This window comes from Hypanus sabinus, chromosome 13 (assembly GCF_030144855.1).
Source record: "Hypanus sabinus isolate sHypSab1 chromosome 13, sHypSab1.hap1, whole genome shotgun sequence".
Classification (NCBI taxonomy): Eukaryota; Metazoa; Chordata; class Chondrichthyes; order Myliobatiformes; family Dasyatidae; genus Hypanus; species Hypanus sabinus.
Window position 1 is genome coordinate 58,135,021 of NC_082718.1, and position 20,346 is coordinate 58,155,366.

The window sequence follows — 20,346 nt, forward strand, 5'->3', positions numbered from 1 at the left end:
CTGCACCCTCCTCAGTTTTTATGACATCCTTCCAAAAGCAGCGAGACCTGAACTATACACAGTACTCTAGATTCAGATTTATTTATCACATGTACATCAAAACATTCAGCGAAATGCGTTGTTTATGTTAACAGCCAACACTGCCTAGAGATGTGCTGAGGGCAGACCGCGTCACCAACATAGCAGGCTCACAATGCTCGTCAGAAAACACAGAACACAACAAGCATCAAAACAATAACAGGAAAACAAACACCTTTCCTCCCTGCCACCATCTCTCTCACCCAACCACACACATGGACAGTCCTCCAGCCTTAGGCTTCAAATTCCAAATGATCAAGCTCTGATCTTCAGTATCAAACCCCAGACTAGCCAGTGGTGGACCAAACTGTAGGTTTGAACACCGAGAATGGTGAATGACTGGCCCTTGTGCCTCCTCATGCCTCTTGGTCACAGGCCTTCGAGTGTGGATTGGAGGCCTGGACTGTGATGTTCTCCATCATCCATCCACAGTGCAAAACAAGTACGGTCTTACCAACTTTATGTACATTGGTTACATAGTGTCCCAACTACTAGACTGAAGTGTTCAAGTGTGTGAATGCTTGTATGTAAATATCTAAGTGTGGGAAGGTGGTTGTCCTGGGTTTCAAGACCAGACAATATGTTGAGGTTGGGAGGAGAAAACACATTGAGGATGACTCAGGCAACGATCCAAGTGGAAGACAGAACTAATAGATTTGAATTTTAATAACATTTGAAATATTCTCTCCTGATTGAGAAAGTTGTGGCTTCAAGCCCCACTCCATGGATCAGAGATGGCATTCAAATTTTAAAGTTCGAAGTAACTTTATTATCCAAATACACATATACAAACCTGAGATTAATTTTCTTTTGGGCATATTCCATAAATCCATAATAGAATAACAAGCGTAATAGATTCAATGAAAGACCGCACCAACTTGGACATTCGACCAGTGTACAAACTGTGCAAATACAAAAAGAAAAACGGTGGATGTCCCTGATGATAGATGCTGCTTTCCTGTGACAGCGTTTCATGTAGACGTGCTCAAGTCTCTTCTATAGATCTGATCATCTATAGAAGTTTGTCATAGTTTTAGATGCCATGAACTACACTGACATTGAATATCAGAACAAACAAAAAAATTCTGGAAACATTCAGCTGGTGAGTAAGTGACTGTGGGGTGGGCAAGAAGAAACACTTAATGCTTCAGCTTGTTATTTCTACAGATGCTGCTCGACCTTGTGAGTGGCTCCCAGCATTATCTGAATTTGTTTCAGTTTGCTAGCTTCAAGTTGTTTGATTTACCTCTCAGCTGTCCACACTTTCAGGACTGGGACTCCTTGACATATCTGCAGCTTTTTGGTTTACCATAAGACACAAGAGCAGATTTAGACCATTCGACCCATTGGCTTTGCTCCGCCATTCCATCATGGCTGCTTTATTATCCCTCCCAATCCCATTCCCCTGTCTTCTCCACATAACCTTTAACACCTTTACTAATCAAGAACCTATCAACTCCTGTTTTAAATATACCCAATGACTTGGCCTCCACAGCTGTGGGTGGCAATGAATTCACAGATTCACCACCTTCTGGCTAAATAAATTCCTCCTCATCTAAATAGGTTATTTATTCCAGTGCCAGTTATTGAGCTCTAGCCCATTATCCATTCTCTACGGAAATTGTAGTAATGATCACACTTGAAGAATATTTCAATAGTTGTGAAGTACTCAGTGATGTTCTTTCAGCAGTGAAAGTTGCAATATGATCATAGATTGCTCTATTTCATTTCAAGTCATCATATAATTAGTAAACATGTATTAATTTGAAAATACTGTTATCTTTGGAACTGCTGGTAACCCTCAGTGCCTCTAGCAGGAACACTGGAACACACAATAAATCGACGAGTACTTGTGAATGGAGTAAATGTGTTGGTCAACATCTTGGCTCACAGCTCACTCCTCCCAGACAACCACTGCCCCTACACCAAACACCACAGGGCCATACAACAACAAACCTGCTTCCTGTCCCTACCAACTTTTCCACCTGCCACCAGACATCCACAAGGCCAAGGCATGCAAGTGAGCCATTTCCTCCACACCACCGTGTTCCTCACTGCCACAAGACAGAGGGGAAAAAACTTTTCCACTGAAAGCTTTGTACTGAAGTTGAAGGGCGTAATGCAGTTCCACAGATAATTAATAGCAAGTGCTTTTAATCACACTCATAATACATTCAGTTGGAGCGCTGCCACTCGAAAGCAGCATCCATCATAAAAGGCCTCCAACATCCAGGCCTTGCTCTTTTCCGGCTACTATCATTAGTGGGAGGTACAGGAGCCTTTGAATCTACGTGACCAGATTCAGAAATAGCTGTTCCCCTACAACCATCAGGCTGCCGAATCATAGTGGATGACTTCAGCCACCTCATTTCTGAACTGATTCCACGATCTACAGACTCCTTTATAAGGACTCTATAGCTCATGTTCTCGGAATTATTTTATTTGCACAATTTGTCTTCTTTTGCACATTGGTTGTTTGTCAGTCTTCGTTTATGTATAGTTTTTCATAAACTATATTGTATTTCTTTATTCTCCTGTAAATTCCTGCAAGAAAATGAATCTCAAGGCTTTGGACTTTGAAAAGACTGCACACGCTGGAATTCTAAAATAAAAAACTGAGAGTGCTGGAAATAGTCAGCAGGCCAGGCAGCACCTGGGGAATGAGAATTTATCAGAATCAAGGAAATTTTAAAAACCTACACAAATTTGCCTTGGTTGTACATCAAATGAAATGTTAATTCTATTTCTCCTGTGCAGATACTGCCTGACATGTTGAATCTATGTTATCTAACCCAGCAAACCGACTGGAGAATGGCCCGTCTGGCAGAGTGAACAAGATGAGGTGTTGGAGGCTGGAGTAGCAGTAAGAAGTTTGTTGGAGTCCAAGAGAGGAACCCAATACTCTTGCACACACAATGTAGAAATAACATACCTGCCCAACCTGTAATTCCTTTTGCTGCTGTATGGTCTGCTTAGAGAATAGTGTTCTCTGTACTCAATGGTGATCACAATTTTCATAGATTCTCAATGTTCCTAACCCTAAACTGGGACACCCACAGGACAGAAATGGACCTTAAATTGACCACCTGTGGCGACCCCAGCGCACTCGAACCGGCTCACAAAGTGGCGCCCGCCGGCATAGAGGCCGGTCCCAAAAAGGGGGCCAAGCCTGCTTCACCAGCAAGGGGAAAAGCCCGCGCGCGGGACGGGACTGTGAATACGCGCCCCCTACAGCATTCCCACCCGGGGAGGGCGGGATCAGGAAGGCTTTAAAGCGAGGCCGTGAAGTTTGAATAAATCTCTCTTGCAACTGCAGCTCACGGACTCCGTGTCGTTATTACAGCGCTGCGTGTAGCACACCGCCACACACCTTTTTTTGTGGAGAACTGTTAGCATCACATTATACTTTCTGAAAAAAACAGCTGCAAAATCTTGGTACAGTGCTCAGTATGAGTTCAAGGAGTTACTTAAGTACCTTATATCCAGAAATCTTTCAGAAAGAACATCTAGTTATTTCTGAGTAATATCTTTCCACTAGCCCGCTGCCTCTTTAGTAAGACATTTAAGAGCTGTAAAGAAAGTAATGGGGAGAAATGAGTATTATAGGGCTGTACAATTGCACACTAGGTCTTGCTGCACCTTCATATCCCCAGTGACCTGGGTTCAATCCCCATCTCTGATGCACTCTCTGTGAAGCTTGAACTTTCTCTCAGTAACCACATGAGCTCCCACCCCACCACCAGTTCTGGTTGTCTCCCACATCCCAAAGAGGTGCCAAGTGGAAGGTTAAATGGTCATCAGATTCAAGGATTGTTTCTATCTTGATATATCTATCTCAGATAGGTATTTCTATCTAAGACTATTGAACAGATCTGTTGTACACTAAGATGGACCATTGACCTCACAATCTACCTCATCATGGGCTTGCACCTTATTGTCTGCCTGCACTTAACTGTAACATCACTTTCTCCATTCTGTTATTGCTTTTCACTTGTACTACCGTGATGCAATGTTATCAGAATCAGAATCAAGTCTAATATCAACTGATATTGTGGACTCAGAGAAATTCCTCAGAATTATTCAGCACTGTTACAATCTGAAAGAATCATCTGGTAGAGGTAAATAGCAGCACAACCATTTCACAGTACTCACAGGAAAAGTAGCCCTAATGGCTGATTTCAGCATCCGGTCTATGTTCATCATGGGTCGGAATAGCCGAATCTTGTTGTCCACCCCTCGGAATGCCTTCAGACCTTCAAACACCTGCAGGGAAGACACCCAATCAAATAAGAATCAGATCAGTGGAAAATTTTCAGAATGCGAATCAGGTTTATTATCACCGGCATGTGTCATGAAATTTGTTAACTTAGCAGCAGCAAGCAGTTCAATGCAATACATAATACAGAAGAAAAAATTAATAATAAATAAATAAATAAATCCAGTACAGTACACATATACTGAATAGATTAAAAGTCATGCAAAAAACAGAAGCTGTGTATATATAAAATATATATAAGTGAGAGTAAGCGTTCGGCACGGACTAGAAGGGCCTAGATGGCCTGTTTCCGTGCTGGAATTGTTATATGGTTATATATTTAAAAAGTGAGGTCGTGTTCACAGGTTCAATGTCCACTTAGGAATCGGCTGACAGAGGGGAAGAAGCTGTTCCTGATTGCTGAGTGTGTGCCTTCAGGCTCCTGATGGTAGCAATAAGAAGAGGGCATGTACTGGGTGATGGGGGTCCTTAATGACGGATGCCACCTTTTTGAGGCATCGCTCCTTGAAGATGTCTTGGATGCTACAAAGGCCCATGATGGAGCTGACTGAGTTCACAACTTTCTGCAGCTTCTTTCCATCCTGTGCATAGCCTCCCCTCCACAGTACATCTGTAGAAATTTAAGAGTGTCTTTGGTGATGAAATAATCTAAGGAAGGGCAGGCTGAATAAGTTTTCCGCTGTACTTCAGTAAATGTGACAATAGTAAACCAATTCCCAATTACCATATAAATTGCCCTAATGAGTAAGTGATATGACCTACAATGATGATCTGTTCCTCGGTGTCAACAATTCAAAGGAGATGGTTATCGTTTTCAGGAAAACCCATACCACTAACATCCCTCTTTATATCAGCAGCAGTGTAGTGGAAACTGAGTATTTTCAAATTCTTGGGAGCGCACATCTCACACAACTTAGCATGGTCCCAGAACACATTCTCCACAGTCACAAAAGCTTGCCAACTCCTCAACTTTCTGAGGAGGCTGAAGAGAGTTGGACTATGTACATCCTTCGACCAATGTGCAGTTGAGATCATCCTAACCTGCTGCATGGGTGTGTGGTACAGAAACTGCACTGTGGCTGACAGGAGGGCTTTACAACAAACACAAAGTACTCTGCAGATGCTGTGGTCAAATCAACACGTACAACACACTGGAGGAACTCGGCAGGTTGGGCAGCATTGCGCTTTACAACAGGTTGTTAAAACTGACCATCATATCACCAGCACTATCCTACTTGCCGTCAAGGACATATATAGAGAAAGGTACCGGCAAAAGGCCAACAATGTCATGAAGCATCCCACCAACCCTGCTCATGGACTCCCATCAGGGAAGAGGCTTTCTCCAAGCCATCAGGCTGATTAACACCTCGCCACCACAACCTCCACCACCACTACTTCATTAAATCCTGTCAAAGTTACCTTATGTACAGCTACTCCAGTACCTAGCATTGCTTGATGTAATGAGACCAGTCTTAATATATTAGTTAAGCTTATGTATTTATATTTATTATGCTCTTTATGCTTATTGTGTAGTGGGTCAGTGGTGCAGAGGCATTAGGACTGGATTTTGAGGCAAATGGAGCCGAGTTCAAATCCTGCCAGCTCCTTGCATACCTTCCATCCGTGCTGGGTCGACCCCATTAAAAATAGACAAGTGCTCTGGAAACAGCAAGTGTGCTGCCCGATGCACCACAAGACAACAGCACTATGCTTACTGTGTCTTTTTTGGTGCTGCTTCGGTGCTGGAGTAACAATAATTTCATTCTCCTTTATTCTTGTGTACTGACAAATGACAACCAACAATCTTGAATCTTGACATGGCCAGAATAAAAGAGAATAGTGTAGGATTAGTGCAAATGGATGGTTGGTTGTGAGTGCCGTCTCAATGGGCTAAAGGGCCTGTTTCTGTGCTGTAGGAATCCGGCTCTATTATCAGTTAACCTTGTTTTATAAATAATTAGCTTCTTGCTTCTTAGTACTGTGGCTGTACTGGGCTGAGTGAGCACAGTGCCTTACAGTGTATATGCAGCAACCCAGAAACATTCCCAATGGGCAGACTTGGCTCCTATCCGAACTGTGGGAGACAGTGGCTGCCATACACATTTACATTTAATGCTGATTTAATAAAGTCTGGTGTTGCCTTCTGACTCTCTGAGCCACTCAGTTACCTGTTAAAAATAAATCAACAAGTGTAGTGGAAGCAACCAGTCGAGAATAGTTGGTACAATTTAAACAAGCATGCCATTTTATAGCAATATGGAAAACTACAGTATGTCTGTAGGTTTTGCATCAGTATTCTTGTTGTCTACTGCCCTCATTGTAAGCTCCTGGGTCTAGATTTGAATTGGATCTTCTGCACTCCTTTAAACTCACTTTAAATCATGTCCTCAAATACTTCACACTGTTACACTCTGAGAAATATTCTGACTATGAGAAATATCTATGTTCCTCATTATTCTATAAACTGCTATCAGCTGTCCCTTTAGCTGCCATCATTTCAGAGAAAACAACCCTAGCCTGAGAAAACAATCCAACAAGGGAGTAGATTGCCCTGTGAAAGAGAGTAGGTTGTAGGGCTACAAGAGGTAACGAGAAAGGAATGGCCTTGATTGCATTGCTCTCTTAGAAGCTGACATGGACCTGAAGGGTCAAATGGCCTCCATTCTATGTGAAAGTTTGTCCAGATCAAATTGAATTCATGAATATAACTAAATTTTGTGACATACATTTTCTCAGCATGAGCACGAAATGCAGACTGTTTTGTTCTTTTCATCGAAATGTCTCCTAGTGATTCACAGTCAAAAAAGCCCTTCTGAAGTATAGTATCGGAAGCCAAAGGTTCAGCTAATTTGCACACAGTAAAATTTCACATCAATAAAACAAGTGAGCAGTTCACATTAGCATAGAGAGAGGAGACACAGAAGACCTCAGATGCTGGAATATGGAGTGAAAAGCAAACTGCTGGAGGAACCCAGTGAGCCAAGCAGCATCTGTGGAAATAGTTTATTTGTTAAATTTATTTGAGGAGATAAGTTCAAGATGAAGCAAGAGCAGGCAGCATAATGTGATTACCAGTGCAGTCCTGTTAGTGGATCTTAGGTAAAAGATAAAAACAAGCAGGATGGGGTTGGGCATTACCGAGTTGGAGGCTATGGAGGGAACATCTCCTGATATGAAGAGATTTGTAATGGCCTGGGAGATAGAGGTTTGGTGTTCAATCATGAGGTCATAGTCCAAACGAAGGTATGGGGAAGCATCTGAGAGCTTCGGAGTTTCTGTAAGGAGTTTCTGTTTCTGTCAGTGTTCCACAATGGAACAAAGGAACCTCCCTTATCTGCAGTTTGATGACGAGGAGGGTATTGGGTATGTAGTGAGCCGAGCATAGTGCTTTCGAAAGTGACAAGGATGGAGTGGGTAAGGTGAGCGCAGAAGATTAGGTCTAGTTTAATTCAGGTTAGTGATGTTGTTTATTAGATGACTTAGCAGATGAATTCAGCAGTTCTTTCTCAAACCGTCCAGCTAAGAGAACAAACTAGCGCTAATTTAACATTACCTCCAAGTGATAATATAGCGCTCAGTGCGTACTGCACTTAAATGTCATGAGTCTAGACCCTGAAGAAAAGCTTGAGCCCATAAACATCTATTTCAAAATAGTACAGACGCTGTTCAATTAGAAAACAACTTCCAAATAACTTTTCCCTTGAACATTGTCAATGGAATATATTTAAGTTATCAATTAAACAGCAGAATTTTAATATTGAATTCCCTTATATTATTGTGTGAATTAACTTTTACTTCTCTTCAGACATTTCAAATCATTATCTTCCAGGTTATGAGAACAGATAATTTTAATAACTTTTTCTGAGCTCTGTAATTCTAAGGGATTTAAATCTAAACTAAGCATATGTTTTTCCCAATGATCCTACTGGTATCCATCAACAGCAGAATAATTCAGTCTTGTCCTGTCCTGCACTGCTAATTTTAAAATGAAGTACAGGTATGTGAATGAATCACAGTGATGAAAATGAAGTCAAAGACTGAAATATATGAATATTAAATGATTCTTTTATTTGTTGCATTAACTGAGGCTTTGGGCATTAAGAATTTTAAAAGAGACGTGTCAACAGTTTCCTCCCTCAAGCTCTGTGAAATCAAAGTGCACAATTATTTTATGATGACGCAACCATGATTTATTCAATGGTATTATGAAGCATGGCATATGAATGAACATTGGGGAATCAAAGAGGTGAGGAGGATCAGAGGCAGGAATAGGTGGGAGAGCTGCAGTCATGGTAAAGGAGGGGAAGTCTTATAACCATATAACCATATAACAATCACAGCACGGAAACAGGCCATCTCAGCCCTCCTAGTCCGTGCCGAACTCTTAATCTCACCTAGTCCCACCTACCCGCACACAGCCCATAACCCTCCACTCCTTTCCTGTCCATATACCTATCATCTTTGAGAAGAGAGTGTACGAAGATCTATATGAAAGGATGCAAAAGTGGGGTTATACACCCCAAAACTAACACAAATAAAGCAATGCTAGGATCTCACAATGGAAAACTTAATAACTAACTTAAATCAGCCTACCACAAATGGAAGACAGCACCCAATTTTAAGTTAAATGATGATGCTCTCTGGCATTGCATTTTCCTAGGCAGTCCCTTGGCGCTGAGGCCAAGTTACTTCCACCCCAATACTGTCGAATTCTGAGGTGACTGATGACGCCAGTGTTGGGTGTGGAGAGTGGGGACTGCCGATGCTTCCACTGATGGACAGGAGGTGACTGATGACGCCAGTGTTGGGTGTGGTGGGTGGGGACTGCCGATGCTCCCACTGATGGAACAGGAGGTGACTGATGACGCCAGTGTTGGGAGTGGAGGGTGGGGACTGCCGATGCTTCCACTGATGGACAGGAGATGGCTGATGATGCCAGTGTTGGGTGTGGAGGGTGTGGACTGCCGATGCTCCCACTGATGGAACAGGAGGTGACTGATGACGCCAGTGTTGGGTGTGGAGGGAGGGGACTGCCGATGCTCCCACTGATGGAACAGGAGGTGACTGATGACGCCAGTGTTGGGTGTGGAGGGTGGGGACTGCCGATGCTCCCACTGATGGAACAGGAGATGGCTGATGATGCCAGTGTTGGGTGTGGAGGGAGGGGACTGCCGATGCTCCCACTGATGGAACCGGAGGTGACTGATGATGCCAGTGTTGGGTGTGGTGGGGTGGGGACTGCCGATGCTTCCACTGATGGACAGGAGATGGCTGATGACGCCAGTGTTGGGTGTGGAGGGGTGGGGACTGCCGATGCTTCCACTGATGGACAGGAGGTGACTGATGACGCCAGTGTTGGGAGTGGAGGGAGGGGACTGCCGATGCTTCCACTGATGGACAGGAGATGGCTGATGACGCCAGTGTTGGGTGTGGAGGGTGTGGACTGCCGATGCTCCCACTGATGGAACAGGAGGTGACTGATGATGCCAGTGTTGGGTGTGGAGGGTGTGGACTGCCGATGCTCCCACTGATGGACAGGAGGTGACTGATGACGCCAGTGTTGGGAGTGGAGGGAGGGGACTGCCGATGCTTCCACTGATGGACAGGAGATGGCTGATGACGCCAGTGTTGGGTGTGGAGGGTGTGGACTGCCGATGCTCCCACTGATGGAACAGGAGGTGACTGATGATGCCAGTGTTGGGTGTGGAGGGAGGGGACTGCCGATGCTCCCACTGATGGAACAGGAGGTGACTGATGATGCCAGTGTTGGGTGTGGTGGGGAGGGGACTGCCGATGCTTCCACTGATGGACAGGAGATGGCTGATGATGCCAGTGTTGGGTGTGGAGGGTGGGGACTGCCGATGCTCCCACTGATGGAACAGGAGGTGACTGATGATGCCAGTGTTGGGTGTGGAGGGTGTGGACTGCCGATGCTTCCACTGATGGACAGGAGGTGACTGATGATGCCAGTGTTGGGTGTGGAGGGAGGGGACTGCCGATGCTCCCACTGATGGAACAGGAGGTGACTGATGATGCCAGTGTTGGGTGTGGAGGGTGGGGACTGCCGATGCTCCCACTGATGGAACAGGAGGTGACTGATGATGCCAGTGTTGGGTGTGGAGGGAGGGGACTGCCGATGCTCCCACTGATGGAACAGGAGGTGACTGATGGAGAGATGGGTGGATGGTCTATTCCTTCTGCTGCTCTCTCTGTGACTGTGGCTCGGCCTCAAGCTTCTCAGTACTGTCCTGAATGCTCATTCTCCATTGTTAATGGTCATGGTTGAGAGGTTTGCAGCAGCCACTAACAGAAAGCCACTACTAGCTACATCCTGACAGTGAAGTGTCATATTCTCACAGTGAAGGACAACTTCCCTGAAGGCACTGGCAGCTCCACAAAAAAGCACGATTGAATATTTATACAACTGTAAAAAAGCTTTGCATTCCTTTCCCCTTAAGATAAATACAACCATTTCTGAAAACTGGTTTATTCAGTGAAATTTCATGTATCATTAAGGCTAAGCAAAATATACTATTGGTATTGTGATGTAGTGTAATCCTGTGCATGGACAATGATACAATATTTGTTATGGCAAAAATAGCTTAATCACTGAAAAATACATATCCTTATGAACTATAAACACAAGAGATTCTGCTGGATGCTGCAAATTCAGAGTAACACACACAAAATGCTGGTGGAACTCAACAAGTCTGGCAGCATCTACGGAGGGGAATTGAGAGGTCTTGGTCCAAAATGCCATCTGTTTATTCCCCCATATCGATGCTGCCTGACTGCTGAGTTCCTTTAGCATTTTGTGTATTATCCTCAAGAAGCAATGTTTCATCTAGGGGTTCTGGTTTCCTCCCACATTCTAAAGCCGTACAGGTCAGGATTAGTAAATTGTGGACATGCTATGTGGGCTGCCATCAGTTTAGCTTCAGACTGTGTTGGCCATTGAACTAAACAACGTGTTTCACTTTATGTTCTGATGTTTTGACATACATATGACAAATGAGCAAATCATTTATCGTGCATTCCAAATTATTTTTAATAAGGTCATGGTGACCCATCTTCTTCAACCACTGTTGTTTACCAGTGGTGATAGTCTCACAGCACTGGAGAGAGAGATAGAGAGAGAGTCTGGGCATCTGGACACAGAACCAATGAAGAAACCATATGTGAAGCACAGAATGATAATGCAACTTCACCCAATTAATTCTTTAACCCCCAAATTATTCCAAAATCATTAAGGCATTGACCGCAGAATCAGAATCAGGTTCATTATCATAAACCTTTATGATATTTAATGTCAAGCTCATTATCACTGACTTACTATACAGTATAAGGTTAAATTTAAAAGTCAACGTTTTGGGTCGAGACTAAGCGACTCAGCCAAAACGTTGACTCCTTATTCCTTTACATAGATGTTGCCTGGCCTGCTGAACTCCTCCAGAATTTTGTGTGTGTGTAACTCTGGATTTCCAGCATCTGCAGAATCTCTTGTGTTTGTGATCATGAAAAATGTGCTGCTTTGCAGCAGCAGTACCGTGGAAAGCCATAAAAATTACTTTTTGGAAAATAAATAAATTGTGCAAAAAAGGAATAATGAGGTAGTGTTCATGGGTTCATGGACTGTTCAGAAATTTGATAGCAGATGGGATGAATGTCTTCCTGAATTGCTGAGTGTGGGTCTTCAGGCTCCTGTACTTTCTCCCTAATGGTAGAAACGAGAAATGGGCGTTACTCAAATAGCCAGGGTTCTTAGTGATGAATGCTGAGTTTTTGCGGCACTGCCTCTTGAATGTATCTTCAGTGGTGGGGAGTGTTAGGCCAATGATGGAACTGGCTGATTCAATTATGATCCTGTGAACCAGAGACTCCATACGAGGCTGTGATGCAACCAGACAAATGTTCTTCATGGTACATATAGAAATCTGATAGAGTCTTTCAAAGTAAATTTGTTAGTACATATATGTTACGGTATACAACCCTTATATTCACTTTCTTCTGTGCATTCACCATAAATACAAAGAAACGCAATAGAGTAAATGAAAGATCACAGCCAACAAGATGGACTACCATTGTGCAAAAGGCAACAAGCTGTGTAAATACAAAAAGAAAATAATAATGTTGATAATAATAACAAATAGGAAATAAATATTGAGTACTTGAGTTGAAGAGTGCTTGTAAGTAAGTTCATGAGTTATGGATCAGTTTAATGTTGGGGTGAATGAAGTTATTCCCTCTGATTGAAGAGCCTGATGGTTAATAACTGTCCTTGAGTCGTGAAGCTCCTGTACCTCCTTCCCAATGTCTGCAATGAGAAGAGAGCTTGGCTTGCGTGGAGGGCATCCTTGATGATGGATGCTGCAAAAATGTTCCACGCTCGATGGGGGAATGGCTTTACCCATGATGGACTGGGCTGTATCCACAAGTTATTATAAGCTTTTTTATTCGAGGCATTGGTGTTTGCATTGGTGTTTCCATACCAGGTCATGATGCAACCAGTCAATATCCTCTCTGCCACAGATCTGTAGAAGTTTGTCAAAGTTTTAGATGACATCACAAATCCACTCAAATCTCTAAGCAAGTAGAGGTGCTGCCCTGTTTTCTTTGCAATAGCACTTACGTAGTGGACCCAGTACAGCTCCCCTGAAATGATAGCATCTCAAAATTTAAAGTCATTAACCCTCTCAATCTCTGATCCACTGATGAGGACTGGTTAATGACTTTTGGTGACATATGAATCTCATCATACTCCTCAAAGATCCATTTATCCCTCCTGAGGTTTGGTGAAAACATGTTGGATAAAGTCCAACCAGAGCTGAACCAAAACTTGGGCGTTTTGCTTTGAAACTTTCATGAGATAAGGTCCTGGTCTGGAACACTTTAATCACCTTTCAGCAGGGGAAACAGGCATTTGTCTGATAAATATTGGGAAGTATAAGGAGGGGTTTTGGATGTCTTGTCTAGATTGTGGACGCAATGAATGCCACATTTATTTATGAAATGGAAGTAACTTTCGACTTAGCAAACATGACTAGTCATCAAGAAATCAAAATACACAGTATAGGTTATAAATTAGTTGTCATATCTTGAGACAGTGAAAGGTGCTATAAAATGTAATTTCTGTTCCTTAACTCTTAGTCATTCATTGAAAAGAACAAGAGTAGTTAAGCAATGATTCACAAGCTTTTAAATCAATGACAGCATTTCATTTTTTTATTCTTTAAAGATAAATACAAAAATTCAATAGTTTTTCCCAGATATTTAAATCTTCTTATAATGTGTTTGTTTCACATTCATTTTTGATACAAAAGGAAGCAATTTGGTTCACTGTGCTACACTAATCCACAACCATCTTGCTGTCATTTTTATTCTTGCACATTTCTCAATGTCAAATATATTACAAAATCTACTATTACAAGGAACAAGTCTCTGTGGCACAACCACACCATAGACCATGTTCTTTAGTAGAAGCAGTCCTCTACATTGAGCACGTTCTCTTGGTCACTGTCTCAGTGACAGCTTCAAATTAAAAGCCCCTCCTACAGAAAGAACAGTTTTTCTGCATTCACTCTCTCAAAACATACTTTGATTTGAAAAAAAAAACTTCAACTGAGTCTTTTGTCAATCTGCTCCATTTCAGCAGAAACATTCCCCATGTCTAAATGCTGCTCACATGGCACTAGTAGTTTTCAATGCTGTGTAACCTAAAACCGAGGAAATAACATTAATGGTAAATTCTGGGTAAAATTGAGACTAGATAGTTTTGAGTTCACGGCACTGAATCTGAATTTTACCCAGCATGGCACAGTGTGAGTGATCATGAGATGCACCCTTGAAGCATTCTCAACATAAACCGCAGCTCATAAGGCCGGAGCTGTTATTTCGCAGTCACAAGAAAAGCAAGTAGTGCATTCTGCTTTGTGACATACTTAGATTCCAGAGTAAGGAATTCAGCTCACAACTTCATGGACCGTGTACAGATTATAGAGGAGGAGGTGTTTGCTATCCTAAGGCAAGTCAGGGTGGGTAAATCCCTAGGGCTTGACAAGGTGTTCCCTCGGATCCTACGAGAGACAAGTGCAGAAATTGCCGGGGACCTAACAGAGATAGTTAAATCATCCTTAGTGACAGGAGAGGTACCAGAGGATTGAAGGACAGCCAATGTTATTTTGCTGTTAAAGAAAGGCTCCCAACATAAATAAGGAAATTATAGACCAGTGAGTCTGACATCAGTTGTGGGAAGGTTATTGGAATGTATTCTAAGGGACTGGATATATGAGTATTTGGATAGACATGGTCAGATTAAGGAAAGTCAGCATGGCTTTGTGTATGGTAGATCATGTCTAACCAATCTTATAGAGTTTTTTGAATAAATTACCTGGAAAGTGGATGAAAGTAAGGCAGTGAATGTTGTTTACATGGACTTTAGCAAGGTATTTGACAAGGTCTCATATGGGAGTTTTGTCAAGAAGGTTTCAAGATGAGGTAGTAAACTGGGTTAGACATTGGCTTTGTGGGAGAAACCAGAGAGTTGCCTCTCTGACTGGAGGCCTGCGTCTAGTAGCATGCTGCAGGGATCAGTGCTGGGTGTGTAGTTGTTTGTCATCTATAACAACTACCTAGATGAGAATATGGTTAACTGTTCAGCAAACTTGTGGATGACACCAAGATGGGGGCTGTAGAGGACAGCGAGGAAGGCTATCATGGCTTGCAGAGAGATCTGAATCAGTTGGAAAAATGCAGACTAGTGTGAGATTTTGCACTTCAGTAGGACCAACTAAGATAGGTCTTACACAGAGAATGTCAGAGTACTGAGGAGTGTGGTAGAACAAAGGGATCTAGGAATACAGGTCCATAATTCATTGAAAGTGCTGCCACAGGTAGATAGGGTGGTAAATAAAGCTTTTGGTACATTGCCCCTGTTATGTTGAAGTTGTATAGATATTGGTGCAGTCTAATTTGGACTATTGTGTACAGTTTTTGTCACCTACCTTCAGGAATGACATAAACAAGGTTGAAAGAGTACAGAGAAAATTTACAAGGATGTCCCAAGTCTGGAATATCTGAGTAATAAAGAAAAATTGAATAGGTTAGGAATGTATTCCTTAGAACATAGAAGATTGAGAGGAGATTTGATAGAGATATATAAGATTATGAGGTGTATAGATAGGGTAAATGCAAACAGATTTTTTCTGTGGAGGTTAGGTGGGATTACAACCAGAGGTCATGGGTTAAAGGTGAAAGGTGAAAAGTTTAAGAGGTACATGAGGGAAACCTTCTTCACTCAGAGGGTTAGACAAGTGTAGAATGAGCTGCCAGCACAAGTGGTGCCTGTGAATTTGATTTCAACATTTCAGCTAAACTTGCATAGGTACATGGATAGTAGGGGTATGGTGGGCTAGGGTGCCAGTGCAGGTTGATGGGTTAAGGCAGTTTAAATGGTTCGGCATGAACTAGATGTGCTCTACTTCTCTATGACTCTTGGACTCTAGGAACACTTCATAGGGGAACTGGTAGACTCAAAGATGTCAAGGTGTCAGGAGTTGTGGAGGGCAACTGGGTGTAGGTGGTAGGAAGGCTAGATGTCGCTTGGGTTGAGTGCAAGGTGTGTGTGTGTGTGTGTGTGTGTGTGTGTGTGTGTGTGTGTGTGTGTGTGTATATACACCAGCCCCACCTCAACCCAACTGTTCCGAGTTAGCAGTGGCAGGTTCATTCAACATAAACATCAGAAGCTGGAGCTCAATATGGCATGCCTAATGCAAGCAGACACTAATTGCCCAGCATACCATTCCTGCTGCCTCAGCACAGCCACACAATACCAATACCTCATCAGAAACCACAGTCCCCGTGAAGCAGATTTTTGCAGCAGTTGATTCTTGAGAGTAATCCCGGATTGATGAGCTCAGATACCCTCACCTGGCACCCATCATCCAGCTCTGCTATTACACCTCAGAATCCACCCACAGATCCTGAAGGTGGCACGCCCTGGACCAGTTCACCTTAAAATATGACAACATATTAATATCATTAAACTGGTGTTCCTCTCTATGGTAAGTGTTAGCCAGTGATCTAACAGAGTTCTGTAATGTTACTGCAAGTTCAAGGAACAGAAGTTCATCTTTCATCTGAGCAGTCTGCAGCCAATAAGACAGTGTTAAATTCTCTAATTTTAGATAGGAAGTAAAACAGAGAACAGTACAGCAGGGAAAGAGGCCATTCAGCCTATAATGTTGTACCAAGTTAATGAAATATGTAGCTAAATAAATCTCTTCTGCCTACTCAATGCCCATATCCCTTCATTTCTTGTGCTCTTAAACGCCTCTTCTACCAACCCTGGCTGCATATTACAGGCACCCATTACTCTCTGTGTAAAAAACTTACTCGCACTTCTCTATAGAACTTACCTCTCTCACTTTAAGTGCAAGCCCTCTAATATTAGACATCTCAGCCCTGGGAAAATAATACCAACTGTCTATTCTATCTATGCCTTGCATAGTCTTACAAATCTCTATCAGGTCTGCTGCTCCAGGGAAAAAAATCCAGATATTGCCTGTTGATTCTCCATCCTTAGGTAATTGTCTCTTTTTTTCCCTTCATATCAACAGTGAGCATTTATGCTCACCATTTCCCTCTTCCAATTTTCCCCTTTCGTTTGTATACTCAGACCTGCAGGAGGCTAGACTATATAACATTATTATAACTTCACAACACTGGCAAAGTCATCACATAGACAAAGGAGATTAACAATCCATTTAATGTCTGCATTAAACTTCTAGATGCCTGCAATAGCTTTAGATAGCACTGAGCTGTGATCGCCATTGAGATCTTGGGTCGGGATGGTTCGGGGGATAGAGAGGGGAGCTGGGCAGTGATGTGGGAGTTTGAATCAGATTAGAGTTTAGATACAGGGAGTTGGAGGAGTTAAGCGTCAGGCCTCTGCAGTACACTCCACGATTGAACTAGTGAGATGAACTAGTTACTGAGGACATGCGCAGTTGTGTCCTCTGCTCCGTGCTTGAAGGATAGGGATGTGGACATGGGGACAATGAGCATTCATGTTTGTTGGGCTTTCCCAGGTTCGTGCAAGCCAGAGGCTTGAGGACCTGTCAGTCAGTGGCCACAGAGTGTGAGCCATGCTGTCCTGTTATGGATTAGTGCAGGGGTAAATAACAAGATAGAAGTCCAAATGTCAATTGGAAGTCCGGAAGCTGCCACCCGATGGAAAATGCCTTGAGTCTTGGAGGCCCAGGGGCCTGTTCTGGAGTTGGAGGGTTGTCTGTGTGAGTAAGTGTGTGGGAGGGAGGAATGAGGCTTGTTTTGTTGCTTGTTGTGTCCTGTTTCATCGTGCTCTGTGTTGTTCTGGACATGCAATGGCGCTGGAATCTGTGGCTGTCCCCAACACATCCTTAGGTGTGATGGTTGTAAATGACACATTTCACAGTATGTTTCCATGTACATGTGATAAATAAATCTGAATCATTATTTCACTTATCACAGACATTCCCTCTGTTCCACCCTTTACCCTCTCCCACCTTCTCTACTATCCAGACTGACTCACTTCCCTTCTTTCTCAGGCCTCAGCCCTTCAGCCTTAACTTTCTCTCTTTCCACAGATACTGCCTTACCTGCCAAATTTTTCTCTTTTTGTCTTATGAAAAGGCTAAACGAGGCATATGGTGACAAATTGTTTTCTCCGGTGCTAAGAATACGACAAAAGTTGGGGACACTGAATTAGACTCAGGGCTAGGTTGTTCTTGAATGAAATTAGGGAGCACTCTAGTGCAATGAAATCAAAGTCAAAGTAAATGTATTATCGAAGTATGTATACATCACCATATACTATCCAGAGGTTCATTTTCTTGCAGGCATTTAGAGGAAAATAAAGAAATACAATAGAATTTATGAGAAACTATACAAAGATGGGAAAAAAACTACCAATATGCGAAAGACAAATTGTGTTTATAAAGATGAATTTAAAAAAACAAACTGGGCATCTGTAACCTGGCGGAGCCCATTCCAACACTCTACCCAAGCATGGATGAAGAGCGTGCAAGGGAGCCAGCTGGATTCAAACTCAGGACCTCTCGCCCCAAAGTCCAGCACTGATGCCACTATGCCACCAGTGGTTATACATAATCTAGCAGAGAAAGAAATAATAATAGTAAATAAAATAAATAATCATAATAGTAAATCAATTACATATATTGAATAGATTTTTTAAAAATGTGCAAAAACAGAAATACTGTACATTAGAAAAATGAGGTAGTGTTCAAATATTCAATGTTCATTTGGGAATTGGATGGCAGAGTGAAAGAAGCTATTCCTGAATTGCTGAGTGTGTGCCTTCAGGGTTCTGTACCTCCTACCTGAAGTTAACAGTGAGAAAATGGCATGCCCTCAGTGCTGGATGGATGCTGCCTTTCTGAGACATCACTCCCTGAAGGTGTCCTGGGTACTTTGTAGGCTAGTGCCCAAGATGGAGCTGACTAGATTTACAACCTTCTGCAGCTTCTTTCGGTCCTGTGCAGTGGCCCCTCCATACCAGACAGTGATACAGCCTGTCAGAATGCTCTTCATGGTACAATTATAGATATTTTTGAGTATATTTGTTGACATGCCAAATCTGTGTGTATCTGTTGACATGCCAAATCTCTTCAAACTCATAATAAAAGTATAGCCACTGTCTTGCCTTCTTTATAGATACATCAATATGTTGGGACCAGGTTAGATCCTCAGAGATCTTGACACCCAGGAACTTGAAGCTGTTCACTCTCTCTACTTCTGATTCCTCTATGAGGAATCTTACCCGTCCTGAAGTCCACAATCAGCTCTTTGGTCTTACTGACGTTGAGTGCCAGGTTGTTGCTGCGGCACCACTCCACTAGTTGGCATATTTCATTCCTGTACACCCTCTCGTCACCACCTGAGATTCTACCAACAATGAGGAAATCTCCAGGTGCTGGAAATTCAAGCAACACACACAAAATGCTGGTGGAACACAGCAGGCCAGGCAGCATCTGTAGGAAGAAGCACTGTTGACGTTTTGGGCCGAGACCCTTCATCAGTGTGAACATTGATTTCTGTAACTTCCATTAATGCCCCTTCTCCCCTTCTTACCCCATCCCTGATTTATTTATTTTTATTTTTATTCCCCCCCCTCCTTTTTTTCTCTTTCTCTGCCCATCACTCTTCACCTGTTCGCCATCTCCCTCAAGTGCTCTCCTCCCCCTTTCTTTCTCCCGAGGCCTCCCGTCCCATGATCCTTTCCCTTCTCCAGCTCTGTATCCCTTTTGCCAATTACCTTTCCAGCTCTTAGCTTCACCCCCCCACCCTCCTGTCTTCTATCATTTTGGATTTTCCCCTCCCCCTCCTACTTTCAAATCTCTTACTATCTTTTCTTTCAGTTAGTCCTGATGAAAGGTCTCGGCCCGAAACATCAACAGTGCATCTTCCTATAGATGCTGCCTGGCCTGCTGTGTTCTACCAGCGTTTTGTGTGTGTTTCTACCAACAATGGTTGTATTGTCAGCAAAGTTATTGATGGTTTGCTCCATATGACGGTGCTGGGTGCCCCATAGCTTGTAGCATTTCTTCTCTGTTATCCACAGCATGGATTCATATTGGCATCCCAGCCTGTGTGATGCATAAGTGCTCGAAGTAGTTTGGTATGGGTGTAAACTACGTTGTCATTTCCACAGCACTATGACAGGTTCTTCAATGCCCTGATCTCATACTTTGCCTCAAAGTAACAATAGCATGGCTGCCAAAGTTTGCCAAAATACTGGCAAGTTTTAACAACATATTTTGGAATGAAAATCAATGCGTTGTTCCAATTACCCATTTTTTGCACCATTTGATTTGATGGTTACTTAACAAACTAAAAGCTGTATGTTTAGCTCATAAACGAAAAGGCTAACTTGCAGTTATAGAGAAGTACAGCATAGAAACAGGCCCTTTGGCCCATCTAGTCCATGCCAAAAACCA

The 20,346-nt window shown here is 42.8% G+C and overlaps 1 protein-coding gene across 1 annotated transcript in view; it reads right to left on the reverse strand.

Moving 5' to 3' along the window:
• Nucleotides 1-3,584: 3,584 nt before the first annotated feature.
• Nucleotides 3,585-20,346, reverse strand: part of LOC132403371 (branched-chain-amino-acid aminotransferase, cytosolic-like) — a 52,813-nt gene continuing 36,051 nt past the window's right edge. Inside the window, exons 2-3 of the mRNA XM_059986787.1 lie at nucleotides 4,231-4,341; nucleotides 3,585-3,647 (exon numbers count right to left, since the gene is read on the reverse strand). Coding sequence (XP_059842770.1) covers nucleotides 3,585-3,647; nucleotides 4,231-4,341 — 174 coding nt within the window. The remainder of the gene's footprint in view (nucleotides 3,648-4,230; nucleotides 4,342-20,346) is intronic.